The sequence below is a fragment of the Schistocerca cancellata genome, chromosome 8, assembly GCF_023864275.1.
Source record: "Schistocerca cancellata isolate TAMUIC-IGC-003103 chromosome 8, iqSchCanc2.1, whole genome shotgun sequence".
NCBI lineage: Eukaryota > Metazoa > Arthropoda > Insecta > Orthoptera > Acrididae > Schistocerca > Schistocerca cancellata.
Genome location: NC_064633.1, coordinates 348,290,550 through 348,311,475, shown reverse-complemented (window position 1 = coordinate 348,311,475; position 20,926 = coordinate 348,290,550). Strand labels below are relative to the sequence as shown.

At 44.4% G+C, this 20,926-nt stretch overlaps 1 protein-coding gene across 1 annotated transcript in view; it reads right to left on the bottom strand.

Moving 5' to 3' along the window:
- Positions 1 to 20,926, bottom strand: part of LOC126095572 (uncharacterized) — an 83,256-nt gene that overhangs the window by 11,528 nt on the left and 50,802 nt on the right. Inside the window, exons 2-3 of the mRNA XM_049910349.1 lie at positions 14,295 to 15,142; positions 2,398 to 2,497 (exon numbers count right to left, since the gene is read on the bottom strand). Coding sequence (XP_049766306.1) covers positions 2,398 to 2,497; positions 14,295 to 15,142 — 948 coding nt within the window. The remainder of the gene's footprint in view (positions 1 to 2,397; positions 2,498 to 14,294; positions 15,143 to 20,926) is intronic.

The following is a 20,926-nucleotide window of genomic DNA, read 5'->3' as shown; positions in this document are numbered from 1 at the left end:
GTGAATTGCAGAGTAACCATGTAGATGTAGATGGTTGAGCCAAAATATAGCCACTATGTGTCGAGGACGATTATTTTCGCCAGCTACATCCTTCATGATATTTGATCAATTTTTTCTCTCTTCCATGGCACAGATGACAGCAACAGATTCTAGAAATTTTAAAGTCGATAACACACCTTTACTTATACCATTCGGTACACTATCTCACCACACAACGACGCTGTCGCAGCACAAGATTATACTGCGAAGGAAATCTACCGATTCTCTTTCAAAGGTGGCACTCAAGCGGCTTACGGAAATCATGGGAAACTCTGTCCTGGATTGTGAGGCAGGGTTTCGACCCTGCACTTGTCAATTGTGAATACAGTAGTAAATATGAATGGTATGTTAAAGATACCCATAAGCAATTGAGTGCACAAAGTACTAGAACGACAAGTCGTTTTGTCGTATACTAGCGCTAATGTGCAGTCTAGTTTAATACTTACTTCCTCCATTATATTGTGGCCACACCAACAGTATATGTAAATCTGAAATACAGGTGTTGGTAAGTACATAGCGCACTTGAAAACGACGTCCGGCCGTGGGTTCTGAGGACAAAGAAAATTTAATAACACAACGCATCATTATGCATACTTTACTTTTTGGCTACTTCTTCAATGTGTGTGGTAACTATTTATCGTTTTGTTTGTGCCGTACTTTAAACTCTCCCTACTATACCATCATAAATAGAATACAAAAAGGCACTGATTTTCCTGCTTTACATATGTTGCCTTCCTAAATTTAATGAAGTAAACATCCCACTTATTTTTAAAGAAAGCCAGTATTCTAAAAGCTCGATAAGACGAAATAATAATCACCCGACAGCCATAAGTAAGAAATGCTTATGCCAAAGAATGTGTTACAGTCAAGGACATAAGATTCTCAAAGTAAAAAAGAATTACTAGCATTATTGAAAATAATGACAGTCATTTCCTGTCGCTCTTGAAATTCAATTAACTTTATTTAATATCAGTTAAAGTCCGGAACTGAGAGATAGTGGTATTTAAACGAGGTTATTTGCTGACATATGGTCCCTGTCTGTGGCAGACATCTTCAGTGACCAATTTCATCCGTTAAAACGTTTCTCGCAAATACGGACGAAACGCCGGTAAATCGTTCGATACATCGACCACAGCCTCTGAGTTCGGAAGTTTATATCGAAGTAAATACCAGTTGTGAAAGACTTCACAGTATCATTATTTAAGCTGCAACTGTATTTCAGTTTCTTAGCGTTTATTATCAGTGTTAATTTTCACACAAGATTAAAGTTGTTTTAATGCCATTTGTTTACTAGTTTCTCATGAGCTACTAAAATAGCCCATTAACTATCATTTTTATGCTACTGCACCCTCTGTTTTACGAAGCTTTATTTCAGCCGAAAAAAAGGAGGAAAAAACGAGAGACAGGACCGAACAGTGGTTTTGCGAAAAGTGGGCTTTAATGTTGTCAACAACATCTGCCATCAGTAATTGGAACAAGTGTGTCACAATCAAAACACACAGTGCATATCGTCGACGTTCGTAGGGATATGAAAATATTTTCAGTGCATAGAAATACGCAGATAAATTAAGGCAAGAAAGCAAACGAAATACAGTTACGCTTGTAATGAGCCACTGGAGGCCACGAATCTCTTGTACCTCACCACTCAGGAAATATCCATGAACATCCTCCGAAAATTTTTTTGGTGCAGTTCTGGTTTACGCTGTATAGAGCATGAGTACCTCTTCCGTACTCCTCCAAAACACACTCACGCTAATGTGATGGAAACCACAGCTTTTACTAAATTTACTCAAAGATATTTAAACTACCTATTTAAGTTATGAAAGATAAAATACCATTATACTGCTTGATAAAATAGAATATAAGGGTTATTTTTTCATCCAAATTAAATATAGACTTTGTTAAGTTCTACGAACAGTATGTCCTTACTATGAAATAACATTCCATGTGTCTTAGCTTTCCAATGGCCTTGCTGCAGTGGTAACGCCGGTTCCCACCGCATCACCGAAAGCTGTCGGGTGTGGCGAGCACGTCAATGGGTGACAGTCCGATTCTGCTTTGCACTGTTGGCCAGAGTAGTGCACTCAACCCTTGTGAAGCCAGTTCCGGTGCTATTAGATTGAGAAGTAGCGGCCCCGGCCACGAAAGCTGGAAACGACCAGGAGAGCGGTGTGCTAATCACATGCCGCTCCACGTCTGCATCCAAAGAAGCCTATCGACTGAGGATGACGCGGTGGTCCGTCGGTAGAGTTGGGCCTACCGATGCCTGTTCACCGGAGTTCGAGAGTCTCACAGTTTACGTAGACTGACCTCAAGGCGAGGCAGATAATATGAAAGTGAATAAAATAGTTAACTTACGAAAGTTGATTGGAAGAGTGTGACGCAGATGCTGCCAACGCTGAAGAGGAACTGAATGAAGGCCACTGGGCTCATCACAGTCTCCAGATACTTCACGAAGCTAGAAACAAAGTCATATAGCAATGTTTATTGTCATTGACTCAGCAGTGAAATTGTACGCCAACATGAAATGTAGTTAGAAAACTACACAAAATATGTCAATATTTTCTATGAACGACATCTTACGTGCGAAAGACTACAAACACTACAAATATCACGTTGCTATGTATAAAAAAATGAAGCTAACGACGTTTGTCACAGATTCATTCATTACCTTTTTTAGTTGAAGTGTACACACAAACATGTGGGTGACACAGAGCATCGGCTTAATAAGAAAGCTCTTAAATACTTGGAAGAGAGTTCGAATCAGAACAAAGTGTAAGCAGCCCTAAAGTTGGCATGTGGATATTTCCGGGATTTTCTATCGATGTCAGGCATAGGGTAGTCACAGTGTGACAGTTCAATAACATTGTCTGTAAGTAACGTTGAGTCTAACATACAACCACACCAGCGATGTGGTGAAGGACTCAGAGAGTATCGACGATGTAATTTGCATGGCTCATAGTTCCACTTTGGTAACCGCAAGAACACCTGCAAGTTGCGCTGCAAACAAGACACGTGGAGATGACTATCAGGCTTCTATAAACTCTTGGATGTAGCTGTTATCTCACATGCAGGACCTCGATCCTAATCTTAAAATGTTCCAGCTGTATTGTGTATACCGCGATTCTGATATTTGTTCGTCAGTACGGATTTCAGCTCACATTCCTTGTAGTTGCAACATTCGCTCTCTACTGCTGTTTTCACATTCGACGTAGCTTTGGGTTTGGTCTACCCACGCTACGTGTTTCCAGAGTCTGAGCAGCGTAGTTTACTGTCAGCCTGCAACGCTTGAATTGTGACACTGCATTGACGCTACAAGACTGCTTCGCACTGCAACTGACTGCAAATCTGCTCAGTCGAGTCAAACTCTGTGTCACTTGTCGCCCCCTTCATGAAATTGTCTGTAACGTAGCTTCCCTGAGAAGGACCGCAACCTGTGCACTACCCGAGTGCTGTTTACAAATCCAGGCTGTTTGAAAAAGATACATGAGACTCCGCAAGACTATATCTGTTGCGCATCAGTTGTAGGAGGTAGATTTTTCACCCCATCCCCACCACCCCATACACTAAAGTTGCAATGGTAGGATTCACACTGAATTATTTACGATTTAGGTAATATATATATATATATATATATATATATATATATATATATACACTCCTGGAAATGGAAAAAAGAACACATTGACACCGGTGTGTCAGACCCACCATACTTGCTCCGGACACTGCGAGAGGGCTGTACAAGCAATGATTACACGCACGGCACAGCGGACACACCAGGAACCGCGGTGTTGGCCGTCGAATGGCGCTAGCTGCGCAGCATTTGTGCACCGCCGCCGTCAGTGTCAGCCAGTTTGCCGTGGCATACGGAGCTCCATCGCAGTCTTTAACACTGGTAGCATGCCGCGACAGCGTGGACGTGAACCGTATGTGCAGTTGACGGACTTTGAGCGAGGGCGTATAGTGGGCATGCGGGAGGCCGGGTGGACGTACCGCCGAATTGCTCAACACGTGGGGCGTGAGGTCTCCACAGTACATCGATGTTGTCGCCAGTGGTCGGCGGAAGGTGCACGTGCCCGTCGACCTGGGACCGGACCGCAGCGACGCACGGATGCACGCCAAGACCGTAGGATCCTACGCAGTGCCGTAGGGGACCGCACCGCCACTTCCCAGCAAATTAGGGACACTGTTGCTCCTGGGGTATCGGCGAGGACCATTCGCAACCGTCTCCATGAAGCTGGGCTACGGTCCCGCACACCGTTAGGCCGTCTTCCGCTCACGCCCCAACATCGTGCAGCCCGCCTCCAGTGGTGTCGCGACAGGCGTGAATGGAGGGACGAATGGAGACGTGTCGTCTTCAGCGATGAGAGTCGCTTCTGTCTTCGTGCCAATGATGGTCGTATGCGTGTTTGGCGCCGTGCAGGTGAGCGCCACAATCAGGACTGCATACGACCGAGGCACACAGGGCCAACACCCGGCATCATGGTGTGGGGAGCGATCTCCTACACTGGCCGTACACCACTGGTGATCGTCGAGGGGACACTGAGTAGTGCACGGTACATCCAAACCGTCGTCGAACCCATCGTTCTACCATTCCTAGACCGGCAAGGGAACGTGCTGTTCCAACAGGACAATGCACGTCCGCATGTATCCCGTGCCACCCAACGTGCTCTAGAAGGTGTAAGTCAACTACCCTGGCCAGCAAGATCTCCGGATCTGTCCCCCATTGAGCATGTTTGGGACTGGATGAAGCGTCGTCTCACGCGGTCTGCACGTCCAGCACGAACGCTGGTCCAACTGAGGTGCCAGGTGGAAATGGCATGGCAAGCCGTTCCACAGGACTACATCCAGCATCTCTACTATCGTCTCCATGGGAGAATAGCAGCCTGCATTGCTGCGAAAGGTGGATATACACTGTACTAGTGCCGACATTGTGCATGCTCTGTTGCCTGTGTCTATGTGGCTGTGGTTCTGTCAGTGTGATCATGTGATGTATCTGACCCCAGGAATGTGTCAATAAAGTTTCCCCTTCCTGGGACAATGAATTCACGGTGTTCTTATTTCAATTTCCAGGAGTGTATATATATATGGTGTGGAAATTGGCAATTGACAATAAGTAATGAAAAGTATGGAATCATCCACTTGAGTGTTAAAAGGAATCCGTTAAAGTTCGGTTACACGATAAATCGATCAAAACTAAAGGCTGCAAATTGAACTAAATACCTATCACAATTACGAACAATTTGAATTGGAGAGAACACATAGAAAATATTGTATTGTAGGCGAACCAAAGACTGCATTTTATTTGCAGAATTCTGGTGTGCCCGTGTTGCTGCTTGATCATCACTCCCACAGCCTTATACTTGTTCTCGAGTAGGTGGTGAACCTACTTGTGCCCTTTTGGATTCTGGTAGCTCCTTTTCATTGTTGAGCTTGGAATGGTTTCTTGATTTTGGTCATCCTGTGAGACTTCGGCTGGTCCCTTCTTCGGTGCACAGATGTCGGGTTGCCAATGTGCAGGTGTTGCCTCTGCATAGTTGGGTCCGAGGGAGTTCGGTTGGGAAGTCAGGAGGAGCCAGGTCCACGCAGTGCGGGAACACGCCGGGACCGCTGGTGGTGCAATACATCGACTAAAGACACGCATACACTACGCTTGCCCGTCCTCTTTTGGAGTACTGCTCCTCGGTGTGCGATCCTCACCAGACAGGATTAACGGAGTACATCGATAAAGGTCAAAGAATGGCAGAACGTTTTCTGTTATCGAGAAATGGGGGAGAGATTGCCACAGGCATGATACAGGATTTGGGGCGGAATTATTTAAACAATGGTGTTTCTCGTTGTGGCGGGATCTTCTGACGAAAATTCAGTCCCCAATTTTCTCCCCTGAATACTACAATATTTTGTTGTCGCCAACCTACGTTACGAGAAACGACCAGCTCAACAAAATAACGGAAATCAGAGATCGCACGGGAAGACATACGTGTTCGTTTTTCCCTCACGCTGCTGGAGAGTGGAGTACTAGAGAATTAGTGTGAAGGTGGAGCGATGAAACCCTCTGCCAGGCGCTTAAGTGTGATCTGTAGAGTAACCACGCAGCCGGCCGCGGTGGTCTCGTGGTTCTAGGCGCCTAGTCGGGAGCCGCGCGACTGCTACGTTCGCAGGTTGGAATCCTGCCTCGGGCATGGATGTTTGTGATGTCCTTAGGTTAGTTAGGTTTAAGTAGTTCTAAGTTCTAGGGGACTGATGACCACAGATGTTAAGTCCCATAGTGCTCAGAGCCATTTGAACCATTTAGTAACCACGTAGAAGTAGATGAGATGTAGATGTAGATGAGACGTAGATTTACACGCTGTCAAGCAGGAAGCTTTCCTAAGTAACAATGACATTTGTTCGTCTAACTGTATAACGTCTTTGATCCAGTGAGCAGTCGCTTCTAGTGATTGATGCCTGTTGCACAGGTGACGATGACGGTCTTCCAAAGTTCGTTGTGTCCACTGCTGGACGTCTGGACGCTCAGACGTATAAAGGGCCGCAGAACGATAAAACCTGCTCCGTTGAGGGTGTGGCCTTGAGCGGCGATCTCTTTCTACATATGTTGCGCCGCCTGTCGGTCTTGTGGCAAGTGACGGAGATTCCAGTGCGAGCGGAGCGAGCGCCCCCTGGCGACCGGTCTGAAATCACTATACTCGAGTCATTATGGAGCGGCGAATAGGCAGCGTCGTGTGTGAGCGACGTAAACACTCTCTATCCAGCTATACATTCTTCATGAATGAATCTTGTGGTCGATTTAACTCTCGCATAGATGCGAAAGTTAATTTATTCACCACCTGGTAGATAATGGTTTCTCTGTTAACCGGTAGGGGTTTCCATGATGCAGCTACATAGCTCGCACATTCTTTCGCTCATATGCAGGAATCACATACCTCGATATGACTTTTCCCACAAATTCGAGGAGATGCCAAAAATTTTATCCTTCAACATGACGAACATTAGCGCAGGGACACATACGAAATGTATTCAATCAATAACGCAACGCATATTTTTCTCTGTCGATTTCAGTTGAAAAGTTGTGGAATTTGCTGTGGGACAGGTTCGAATATTCCCGCTTTAGCCCTTCAGCACCTATGTTTCATGAAGTTATGACAGGTGGCGACCCTGCACGTAGTCTTCGAAATGGCATCATAGACGAGATGGTTTCCGAGCAGAGAGCTGTCATTGAGTTTCTTTTGACGGAAAACCACAGAATTGAAGATATTTATAGGGCTTGCAGAATATCTGCGGAGACGTGGCAACGAAGAAAAGCTTGGTGAGTCGTTTGGCTGGACGTCTGTCATAATCACAACAAGGTAACGCAAACCTGTCCGCTGTCCCATGTGCCGGCCGGCCGCACACAGGCTGCCCGCACATAGGCCGGCCGCGCGTAGATGTGACTCCAGGCATGTTGGAAGGTGTGGACACTCTCATTCGAGGTCACCTGCGGATCACAAACAACTCGCTGCTCAACTGGTCGCCTCTGTTGGTAGTGCTCAAAAGTATGTGCAAGCTGGGTTCGTCGCCGCGTAACAGAAAATCATAAAGAGCAACGAATGATCAAGAGTATGAAATTTCTTGTGCGTTGTGAGGCTGATCGTGACATTTTTTTGTTAAATAGGTTCGTCACTTCGAACGGAAACAAAACTTCAATCCATGGAGTGGCGCCATATCACCTCTCCTGCAAAGGAAAAGTTCAAAGCCGCATCTACAACCGGTGAAGTCGTTATGACAGTCTTCTGGGACTCTGAAGGGGTTATTCTGTTTGATATCCTTCATCAACGTGGAACGATCAACTCTGAAGTGTATTGTTCTGCCCTCAAGAAATTGGAAAAACAGGTTTTTGTAGCCAAAACAGTGGGGAAGCTATGATAAAATGGATCCCGAATAAAATCTATCTGGTTTCAGAAAAAAAAGTATTTCATTGCTTATTGATCGCCTCTCGTACATTTACAAAGATTTCTTACTATGAGCTGCCTGAGCCATGGCTGGCTCATGCTATGCGTTGAATTAAACCTTGGTTGCTATTCTGTGTTTAGTCTCCCGCGGTTAGCGCCATTATGCTGCTATCCTCTCTTTCCGCAGGTGGCAGCAGCGGTATGTATCGATATTCGCACCTTGGACTATTTTCGGCTTGGCGCTTATAGTTTCCGGCTGGGCTGTGTGAGGGCAGTTGGTCGGTTGGCATGGAGCAGCGAGGAAATCTCCGCGGCACGTAGTTTGGCCCGACCCGCTGGCAGCATCTATCCGGTGTCGGAGTGTGTGGCGCTTTTCCCATTGCTACGAGGTTCGTGGTTCACAGATCCTGGACATGAAACTTGAGTTTGGACGTAATCTACCAGAAGTCATATTGTGTCGTTTGGAGTTACCTTGTCGGCTGTTGGGATATTCCCGCGAGCAACAACGTGTGTTTTCAAGTTGGAAAATTTCAGCCACTCTCCAGCAGAATTTAACTGTACTTGGTTATTTGAATTGAAGTGCACCAGCGAAATCTTCTGCCTTGTGACCGTTAAGGTTCCAGTTACCTGTCCTGGCCGTTGACGTAAATTCAGGCAGTGTATTTTACTGATCGTGTTGTTGCTGTCCAGCACGATGTGTAATTTGACAGCTCAATGTATAATTGGTTGTGGACGCCAATACCTTCTATGTTGTTCCATTAGACTCTCTGTTGTATGTTGGTTGGGTGAAGCGGAGGTTAGCTTGTCGGTGGGTCCATTGACTGTCTGTCGCTTGGATTGTCGTCGGATCGACAATGGTTGGGCCAGCTGCCTGTCTCACATAAACAAGCATTAGTGTTTGAATTCCAGGTCGATCCTCGGAACTTCTGAGCACCCTTGGGTGTATTGCCTTTTCTTGTTTGTTGTTGTTGTTTGTACTTGTATGGTTGTTTTGCCCTTAGGGCGTCAGATATATTGGGCCTTCAGCCTAATTTAAGAAGTTTTACGCAAGGCCTTTGCCACTTTTAAAATTAATGTTATTGAGTCTTAAATGTTGGGCCTTCAGCCGATTTTGAATTTAAGTTGTTGGCTCTTGAAGGTCAGATTCTTTGGGGCTTCAGCCTAACTAAGGAACTGTTTTAAGGTAGGGCTTTGCTTTTCAAATTTATGATTTTGGTTGAGCTTTAAGTTATTGGCTTTCAGTCGTTTTTAAATTAAAGTGATCTTTCCGTTAAGGCATGAGATCGTACGGTGCATTCAGCGGCTAATTAAGTTCTAAAACTAAAGCTGTGTTTCGTTTTCTTTTTTTGAAATTATCTTTGCTCTTGTAATGTTTGATCAAATAAAAGGTTGTATGTTAGTGTGTAACTGACAGCCGCTTATTTTGGCCCCTTTCCACAACTTAAAACTACCTGTCCTGTCCTGTGGGTTTAGCAGGGCGCATCACTACCTCAGCGAAGGGAGGTAAGACTGAATAATGGTAAAGGCAAATAAATACATTGATCCCAAATGGAATTGCAAAAAGTATCCTAAGTTTGTATGTGCATACACTTGAAAGTGAGTTATGCGGACACTATGTGGATAAATGTGCTTGTGGAATCTCTTTGGATAGTGTTACTTACTACGTTTTCCTTGGCCTGTCTGTAGGTTGTACACTCGCGATAATGCGAGCGTGATTTAAGTGCGCCCTCAGCACATACAGGTGCTGTATGCTAGGGGTTTGGCAGAGTCTCGCTCGCAATCACGCCTTGTGCCTCAGAGCCATGGTGGCCCACTTGAAATATTTGGATGGCTGGTGACTATTTAGCGGATCGTGCCTTTGCCATGCCTGTGCGGTGACTAGTGATATTTTGGAGTTCGACTTTGACTTATTCCCTGCTATTATGGTTGTTGGACTTGGAACTACGGTGAGTACCATTTCTTGTGTGCGTTAAAAGATAGTCGTGATTCGCGAATCTGTGGATATTCAAATTGGGTCTATGCAGTCTAATACAAAGACAAGAATTTTCAACTATTGTGAATTTTTTAAGAGTTTGCCGGATACACATGGTGGGAAAACGACTGATAGTAGGGCAATGAAACCCTGTGCAATCATTTGTAATCACATGCGGAAGAGAAATAACGAATAACCCATCGAAAGAAACACATCTCAATCTCCACATGAGAGGGTAACGTCTGTTAACTGTGTACCAGGCTTATGTTGCAGGCTACAAACGTTGCTCAACGTGATGACTATCTGCGCCCGTGGCAGCTTCGAACTGCAGTGGAGATAACGCTTCGCAACTGTTCGCAGCACTTTATGAATGGTGGACCGTCCAATCTTCGGCTGTCGTGACAGCTCGTGCGCTGCTTGAATATCGCACATTGGGTCCAGCATTCTCAGGCATGGCAACAGTAAATTCTTCAACAATTTACGGTGCAATTGGCCGTCAACGTTTCCCAGGCGCAATTCCCAAATCACCAATTCATTCGACTTCCGAATCACGTTCTTCAACCACGGTGAAGAAAGAAGATCTCTCCATATTCCTTCAAAGTATCGATGGACGCGAAGAACAGTAGTACAGGCTGTTGTTTTGATAAAACTGCTTTACAAACAAAGCGCCACTCGCCTTGTCTAGACCCACATTGACTGTCTGCAACTGTAAAACAGACTCACTGAGAGGCTTCTGTTTCAATCCTACGTCGCTGCACCATTACCAGAGCCTAATATCAAGTCATGACACATGTACTAGTAACACGGCAAATGCTGCAGCGCACAGTCTGAACACCATTCCTGCAAAGTTGGGTACCTACGTAAACAGTTTTCCGTCTACACTGGCACAAGTAGAAAAAGGTTAATTTCGAAAGCTACCTAAACCTCATCTGGTGGTGCAAGAAGCTCAGAAGATTCTTTTTTTTTTTTTAAGACAGCTGAGAATCTTTCACTGCACTAATAATGCGAACTATAGGGTCGCCAAATTTTATAAAATTGAAAAAACTAGTGACTACTAATTATATACTTACAACAATATTATACGTCACACAAAAGGTTACGTAGCCCTTCCATATATATAACAGAGTACACACAATATTTATAGATCAGAAACACACATCTATGCCCAATTTTGTACATGGCTGTACGTTCAGAGACCGTGAATAGTTACAATTGAAAGAAAACAGCCCTCGGTCACTATTCTTAACAAATTATCCGGGTTTCAACACTTCTAGGGGTGTCTTCCTCACCATTTAAATCAAAAAACGGTCTATAACATGGTCACAACCTGCAACCTGTAACCGCGCAAGTAACGAGCAGCCCTTAGTGGCTCGGCATCACAATTCTTATCTAAAATATCTTTGTGACTAATGCCCTTTTGGCATATTTATTATTTTATAAATGGTATGTAAGTACTGCCAGTCTTTTACGATGATTCTGCACTTATACTCTGTATTATACGTTTTTAGTCATAATTCTGTGACCATGTTATAGACCATTTTTTATTTAAATTCTGAGGAGGACACTCCTAGCAGAGTTGAAACCCGGTTAATTCATTAAAAATAGTGATCGAGTGCTGTTTTCTTTCAATTGTGACACATCTATGGGACAAAGAAAGCATATTTATCACTTTTAAAGACTAGTCTATCACGTTAACATTGATTCTAATTGTATTTCATTGAACATTTGTCACTTTTTAGTAACTGAATATCACTCTTTGGAAATGCATACATTTCTGAACTGGTCATGCTGTTATAGTTCACTGTTCCCTGGAGTTCTGTCTTGATTAAATCCGTTGAACGTCTTTTTCCTGCCTCACACCACTTATTTTTCATGAATGAAATAATTGACAACGAAGTCTTTCGCGACGGCACTGATATGTGTAACATTTTCGGTTTTCTTGCCGCGTCATTTCGGGATAAAATATCGAGATTTCGACGATAGCCTGCTTCGTCATCTGCAGGAGCAGATGTAGTGGCCTTATATAGCCCGTGGATGGTTCTGATTGGTCGGCGATTACGTACTGCTGTCGCAGACAGTGTCTGCGTCTGCGCTGATGGCACCACCGCTTCTGTGAAACGCAAACACTGCAAGGAATGTCTCTGCTGCTTCTCTGCATCGTGCGCTCGTTTCCACGCACTGCTTAGATAATATCCACTATCAAGGTTAAAGTTCTTCTCGCCCATTTTTATTTCAACAGCTTCCTTAATAACATAATGCCATTATGTGGAGGCATGGGACAAATTTTTGTTTACTCGAACAGTATTTGATGTTTGTTAGTGAGTCTGTGCTCCGCATTTACAGATTTCTCCAGTTCTCTATTTTTAACATGCCACTAGTGTTCTGGACAGCGGTCGGAAACGGCTTCCACAATCACAGGGGACATTATAAATTCCAGGGAGGCTGATGCCGAGACTGTCCTTAACAGGGCGCATCACCTTAATTTTCTTAGGAGGACTAAAGATCAGTCTTCTACCCCTTCTACCCAGGACTCTTCCTATTTTACTGGATATCGTGCCACAGCAGTACGTAATCGCCGACCAATCACAAGCTGACCAATCAGAAGCCATCCACGGGCTATATAAGGCCACCACAGCAATAGTGAAGACATTTGCTCCTGACGATGACGATGGAGACTATCGTCGAAAGCTCGAGATTGTATCCCGAACTGACACGGTAAGAAAATCGAGAATGTTTTACATATTTAATTAATTCGCTCCACTAAGGCATTGGAACCAGGGGATACTGATCAAAAACCCTGCCACTCCGGAAATATTTGATACACCTTCTTCAGACACTGAAGGAAAGAATTTAATCCAGTTTCCAGCATAATCACCCTCTTTCTTCACGCTGCTGTTAAGGCTGTTAAGGTGAGGTCTACGATTGCTGAGCTCCTCATTCATGTTATGTATGCAAATCTATCCAGGTGGGTGAAGTAGTTCTACAGTCTGTTAAACATCTTTGAATTCTTACAGAGAAAAAGGTGCAAAGGATGTCTAGAGGCTGTCATCTGTCATCTTATAACCTTTCTTGCAGATAAATATATTCCTATAAATGCAGTTGAGGCCTTCAGTTACTTTCTCTCTGTTGAGGAATAGGCCGGCCGGAGTGGCTGTGCGGTTCTAGGCGCTACAGTGTGGAACCGAGTGACCGCTACGGTTGCAGGTTCGAATCCTGCCTCGGGCATGGATGTGTATGATGTCCTTAGGTTAGTTAGGTTTAAGTAGTCCTAAGTTCTAGGGGACTAATGACCACAGCAGTTAAGTCCCATAGTGCTCAGAGCCATTTGAACCATTTTTTGAATAGACAGTCCATTTGAGCTCTTTCTCTTTCCTACCAAAAAAATTGTCTTTCCTTCTCTGCTGAATTTTAGGAAGTCTAATTTGTTTGTATGTCGCTGATACACTTAAGTTAGACCTATCTATTGTTTTAGCTAACAATAATCAGGGGAACTATAACAAAGTCATATTTCAAGAGTATACGTTTTAAGATTATATTTGTTACACAACATACGAGGGTCATTTTATAAGTCATGGCAGCTTATATGTATCTTGCGAACATGTGGCATCACCGCATCGCATATATTTAAAGTCAGCGGCAAACGTTACCGAAATCAACCGACAGACAGCGATCCCTTACGAGAGTGGCACGATGCCAGCGCCTCAAACGTTCGTTGTGAGGTTGGTCGAACTACAAGATGGGTTCTCCCCCACCCACCCTACTCACCAGACCTCTGTCCATGTGACTTGGACCTCATTCCACGACTGAGGAAATCACTACGTGGAAAGCGCTTAGCAAACAGGGCGAATGTCCTCACTGAATTTCGGCGAAGGCGGCACATGTTGGTGGCAATGCCAATGGCATTCAGCGCCTTCCTCATCGCTGGAAACGCCTTGTACATTCACTGGATGACGATTCTGAACCACAGTAGACAATTTTAATTCCTTTTTATTCCATTTGTACTCTTCACAAAAAAAGTTTATACAGAGTTCCAATGCGTGTGTTTCATTTCAGCCTTTACCGTAACTTCCTGTAATGCAGACCTATTTTATGTTGGCACTAAAATACACACTGTTATACCAGTTCAATATACATCGTGGAATTATCATGTTGTTGCATTATCGAAAGATATACTACAGTTGCATGACATATGGAGTGATTCTCGCATACTTCGTAGTAAACTCATGTACCAAATCGGAGAATTATTCTCTCGCTTAAAAAATAACGGAAGAACAAAATTTGGGCTATAAAACCGAATAATCCGTTCAAAACGAATCGTGTGGTCCTAGCCGATTGTCATATCATTGTATACGTACCTGACAATTTCTTGGTGTCGTTTTATTTCCTGAACCAGCTGATGATACATGCCTCCACTTTCTTCGAGAGATTCAATTTCCCGCAGTGCCAACGGTGACCAACATTCTTGTTTGTGCACGCCCGAAAACTCCGTCGCAGCAGACACAGGCGGCCGACTTTTGTTCAGCTGAGACAACCGTAAACTGAGAAGCTGCAGCTGGGCAGCGACGTGGATCATGGCGGTCGCAAAGTAGCCGTCCAGTCCCACACTAATTGCCACAAAGTAGAAGATGGACGGAAACTGAACGACGTATCCAAGAGCGTAGAATGCTGTGTTATTATTGTCGATCCACCGAGTGTTGACCACGGGAAGCCGCCTCCCTGCGGAAGCTGAGGAGAACATGTCGAGGACAGGAAGCAGGTACCAGATGAGGCCAGTCAGTGCCAGGTAGGCGAACGTGTAGTAGGTGAGCCGCATCGCCTTCCGGTGGCAGGCGGAGAGGACGCTTTGCGGGTCGGAGACAACGTCCGTCTGTGTCTGCTGTATCAGGCCGTTCAGACGCCCCACGAGGCGAAGATAGGCGCCCCTGTTGGAGAGGAAGTGCGTCATCTTGAACAGGACGCCCAAGTGCGACATGACGACGATGAGCGCGTACGTGAGCTCGTTGATGTCCCTCTGCGAGAGGTAGGCGAGCTCCAGCACGGCGAACAGCACGGACAGGAAACAGAAGTACAGCACGCCTGTGTACACCGGAAACAGCAGCCCCCAGCCGCTCATGCGCGCCGGCGGCCACAGGCCGGACAGCTGCAGTACGCGCACGTTGTCCTGGAGAGCGCCATGCGCCTCAGCGAACATGGTGGGTGAACTCTGGAAATGAACAGGGAGATCAGCTATTAGATTAATTGAAATTAGTACCCAGCGGTGCCTCTGTATGTATGTATTCCATTCTTCTAATAGACCATCTCCTCCTTCCCACCTCCCCTCCTTCTACTCCTTACTACCTCTCCTCACAGTCGATCTTCTTCACCCAGTCTCTCTCACCACCTCCTCCACCCTCACTCTCCAATCGTCTCCTCCTACCCGTCTCTCTGTTCATCTCTGCCAGTCTGCTCCTCTCCCTCTATTTGTCCGCTCCTCCCCTCTCGGATCATCTCATCTTCCCCCCCTTTAATTCAACCTATCCCTCTGTCAGTCTCCTCCTTCCCCTTTTCTCTGTCCATCTCCTCTTTCCCTCTCTCTCTATCTCCCTTCTCCCCCTGTCCATTTCTTCCTCTCCCTTTTATCTCCTCCTTTTCCTTTCTGTGTCCATCTCCTCCTCTCTCTTCTCTAGCTCATCTCCTCGTTATCCCTTGCTCTATCCCTCTTCCCCCTCTATCTATTCATTTCCTCCTCCAAACTCTATGCCAACATCTTCCTCCCCCTGTCTCTATTCATCTCCTCCTCTTTCCTCTGTCCACCTGCTCCTCTTCCCTCTGTCCAACCATTTCACCTTCTCCTATTTCTCTGCATCTCATCTTCCTCCTCCTACTCCTTCACCTCCTCCCCTCTTATGTCTGTCCATCTCTCCTTGCCCTCCATTCTCATCTCCGCCTCCCCCATTCTCTCTCCACGTTATCACACTCACAACACTAGGACGCTGATGGTTCTTATACAACTGTATATCTTTGAAATATGTGTACCAGATTTGACTGAAATTGTTCACCCTCTGGCAGCAATGCTGGCGTGTACTCCCACATGCAAACGAACATGAAGGAGCCGAATGGCGTCCTGCAATAGACTGTCCGAAGTATCTTTCGTCTGTTGTTGCAGTTCCGCAATGGTTACTGCAGACCCTGGAGAACGAACAAGTTCATCATGTCCCATATGTGTTCAGTTGACGAGAGATATGTTGATGTCGCTGTGCAGAGCAATTGTTGGACACCAAGAAGAGCACGGAGCGTCTCAGCAGCCTTATTTGTACATACATTTTCTGCTGAAAAAGCAGAATGGCTGCATCATGGGAATAACAACCTTTGAAATATAGTGGGAACTGGATACATTATCTTTCAGAAATGTCAAATCTGACTGCGGGTTGTAACTGATGGCCTACCACACCATGAAGCTTGCGCCTTGACCTGAGTGTCGTGGCGAATACACTATGGAATAGACTGGATACCAGTCTACGCAATACAAGTGCACTTGTACGTCCGTCACTCGGATATAGACAGAATGAACTCCCATTACTGATGTCAACAGAGCGCCATTCGACTCTCCAGTCTCTGTCTCAGGACTCCAGATTATCCATTCTTTCCGGTGTCGTGGGATCAGTGGTAGGCTGCCCAGAGCAGCTACAGATGCAAAATGATACAATATCTGTTGTGACATGTAACCCCTTTTTGTGTCCAGTATTTAAAAAAATGGGACGACGTAGTTCAAAGTTACTCCGATTGACTGTAGCATGCAGATGCAGCACACTTTGCTAGTAGGCCCGTCTAGTTCGGCGAATTAAAAAGAACTGATGCCTGATGTCGCCGGGAACCCTTAATGAACATTTTGTTGTAACTAATGTTATTCCCCAAGGCGCCATCTATCACCACCAGACGTTTATCTCTAAGACTTCCAAACACCCTTTATATAGGCACTCACCATAATCTCACTTATCTTGTTCGCACGATCCATAGACGAGGTATTTCTTGGTAGTGGCAAAATTGTCACTGTCTTCCTCGAACATCTGTTCCCTGTATTTCTCCAACTGGTTTTTGACTGAATTAACTCTCTTCCAATAGTTCCCATTTAAATTCCTCAGCATTTCTCCTACACTCTCGAATAGGCTATACTAATTAGTCACATCTGAACTCGCGTCTCCAAACAGTTCAATGTCTGTTTGATAAGGACTTTAAACGTTGGAGCAGCACTCTAGAATTAACTGCACCAGCGCCTTGCATGTAGTTACCTTTACAGATGCACTGTACTTTCCAACTACCCATCCAACCTGTATATCATTCACCTTCACTAATACTGATTTATATCCCAATAATATTGAAATCAGATACTGTCGGGTACTTTACCTTTGTTCTATGCATTTTTATTAATACTAGCTCATTTAAAGAGAGAAACCATTCAGTGCAACGAGTGGAAATTTTATCCAGGAAAGAATTCGTCCAATAAATACGACACCTGCCTTCCAGGACAGATATTCCCAGGTATCTGAAGTTTGTGACCGATTCCAGTGGCTGCTCATCGATCACGTAGTTAAACTATGTTAGCTCTTTTCTGGTAGTAATCTTCAGGATATCTAAGTGGCCATGTTGTCGTTAAACAAGGCGTTTTAAAGCTTCTTGTTGGACTTTTTCATGTATAATTGGCTTTCCAACCTCATAAGTACTTATATATCTGTTACTTCTGAATGTTGAGAAATATAATTCTTACTGAACTACAGTAGTACTTTGTCATGTTATTGTGCCACTGTTACTGCAACACTGCATGAAAGTCTGCAGTCTATACAACGGCCAAACACCTCCTCCAAACTGCACCAAATGACGTGAGAGCTGAAGACAGTACAAATAGCAACGGACACAAAAATTTAACATTTCACGAAACAACGCCAGAATAGCGTTGAAGATGAAATCCAAAAACATCGCTCAACCTTATTAATTTGAGGCGACATCTTTGGTTGACACTACACATCTGTGCCTTCTATAGTATTGTTAACAACTTAAGTGTTAAGTCTTCGTGCAGAAACTTACCCAATATAACCGGCGTTATCTTTTTGGTAACCGTCACAGTATTACTGATACAACAGAATACTGTTTCCAATAGAAAACTCACCTGACCGATATCCCTTCTTATTCATTTTACTCGATCACCTTGACAGCTGCAACCTAATGTAGCAGCTACTTGTGAATGAAGAACTTATGCCTGACCTTGTCAATTTACTAGCATTGACGTACCGTATATCTTCTTCTCTGTCGACTGCGTAAACTAAAGTGTCCTTAGTGCCATCAGTATTCGGATCTTTCCTATCACGTTCGCAGCAATTCTTTAGAAGCAGTGGATATTAAAGTGATATCAAGGCAATCTTTAATTTTTAACGGGTCTGTCTGTTCTCGTTGCATCGTGACAAAGAACACTGATAACATAATAGTAGATTGTAACCGAATTTCCGTCGTCCGTTCAGTCTCCTCATCACATATTTAGAGATCTGCTCAACGCGATAATCCCATCATCACGGAAACCTAATATTATGATTATTTATTTTTCTCTTTGTCAAGAAAATTTCTTTCTCGGCTCTCCTGTAATTCACTCAATTTATAACCACGTAAGGCTCCTTAAAAGGAAGCCTTCTAAATCTTCGCACTTTGTGAAAAGGCTTCGTGGCATTGTATCAGACACGTAAAGGAAATACTTCTTGTTCAATTACCTGGAAAATAATTTCTTGTATTAGGTGTCTTCTGGTATTGCTTCTTTAGAAAGCACTGCTTTATCTCGTACTTTGTTAGTTTATAACGTGACGTCGATCCTACTCGAAGCAGTTACTTGGTTGAAACCATGAGAACAAGTCTTCAATGGCATTTTTTATGGAATAGCAGATAATTCTGTGAAAAAGAAGAAAAATCTCAGTGTAAGGACTGGATCTGGAATATAATTAGGTTAGGAACGATAGAGAGTAATCCTCCATTGTGCCATCTTATGATTCACCTGACTTGTATCATTGAACGCGATGTTAATTATAATTTGCGCAACTGAGGAAACAAGAGATGGCATAATATTTTACAGAATATGAGGAGGTACAGTAGATAGGATCTCGACCAACGCGGGCACCACTGTTGCGATACGATAAACGCAAACGCGATAGTCTACAATCATACCTTTATCAAAGTCGGAAACGTGATGGTACGCGTGTCTCCTCCTTACACGAGGCATCACAACAACGTTTCACCAGGCAACGCCGGTCAACTGCTGTTTGTGTATGAGAAATAGGTTGGAAACTGTCCTCATGTCAGCACGTTGTAGGTGTCGCCACCGGCCCAACCTTGTGTGAATGCTCTGAAAAGCTAATCATTTGCATATCACAGCATCTTCTTCCTGCCAATTAAATATCGCGTCAGTAGCACGTCATCTTCGTGGTGTAGCAATTTTAATGGCCAGTAGTGTAGGAAGGAAGCGCTCACTAATGGTAATGAGAAATCGGGTTCATTATTCGGTGACATATTTAAAATTTTATTCCTGTTGACAGAGTACAGCCCTGATTTTCTGAAGCCATCTTTCAGATTAGGTCTATTGACAACCAGACTATCCACAAACTTCTTTCACAGCTATGGGAAAATGTCTTTTAGGATTATCGGATGTTTTCTTCCGTAATATGTTCTTCTTTATTCATTTAGCATCTGACGCCAGTAAATTTTCGTAGGACGAAAATACAACAAGCCCAGAGGATGGGTCAGATGTGTTGCCTTTGAAGGTAAGGCAATGAGTGAAGCCTCACCTCTTAATATCCCTTCGGCTAATGCGAGTGCTGCGGTCTTTCCCTATAATGACCTTCTTTCCTTCTTTCTTCTTCAGCTTAGGTTAGAGCGAAATCATGAACCATTCTTCAATACTGGTTGTGTCGTACCAACCGCTTTTCGTGCGGTTATGTCTGACTCCTATGGGGCCACCTTCCTTCCAGGTATCCCACATTTTCTCTGCCTCAGAATTGATATATGATGGTAAGATCTCGCCAGCCGCATTCCCACACATCGTGAGAGAGACCGACGCTTGGCTTGAATTCATTATGACTTCAGAATATTTCCAACCCCGTTTAGTTAAGACCCTTTTCTTTGCCGAGTCTCATCGTAACTCTAAATCTTTTCAGGGGCAATACCTTCCAGTTCCTTCATTGTTTCTCACATATTCACTGAGGTAACAAAAATCATGGTATACCTCTTAATATCGTGTCGGACTTCCTTCTACCAGACGTGGTGCAGCACTCGACGCTGCATGAACTCAAGTCGTTGGAAGTCCCCTGCAACTAATAATGAGCCATGATGCCTAGCTAGTCAGATTTGCAAAAGTGTTTCTGGTGCAGGATTTTGTGACCTCTTTATTCTGTCCCATAAATATTCAATGGGTTTCATGCAAGCGGTCTGGGCGGCCAAATAATTGGCTAGAATTGCCGAGAATGTTCCTCAAACCAATCGCGAGCAATCAGAGCCCGGTGACATGGCCCACTGTCATCCATAAAACTTCCATGGCTATGGCGGCCGAAGACTCCGGGCATAAGAAGTAACCTTCATTCTGCCAACGGCCTTGTCAAAGAGGGTGGAGGAGCGGGTAGAGGTTCACAGCAGTCTCTTACACTTGGGGTGGAAAACTCCACCTAAAATGCGAACGATTTAGCAATGATGAACTGGATGAGGATGCAGAAGGCAATGGAAACCACTGCATTACAGAAACATTAAATGTATCCAAAGGACGTGTCACCTGAAAAAGGAAGAAAGAGTCATGGTAATCTCTCCAGTAGCAAAATATTTCGGACTAACACCCATTAGCACCCATTCGTATCTCCGGGAGGGGATTGTGAAGGCAGAGGAGACCTTGTGAAAAAGACTAAATAGCCAGCAAAAGGATAACGTTTTACAAGTCAGTGCTTGGAATGTCAGAAGCTTGAATGTGGTAGGGAAGCTAGAAAGT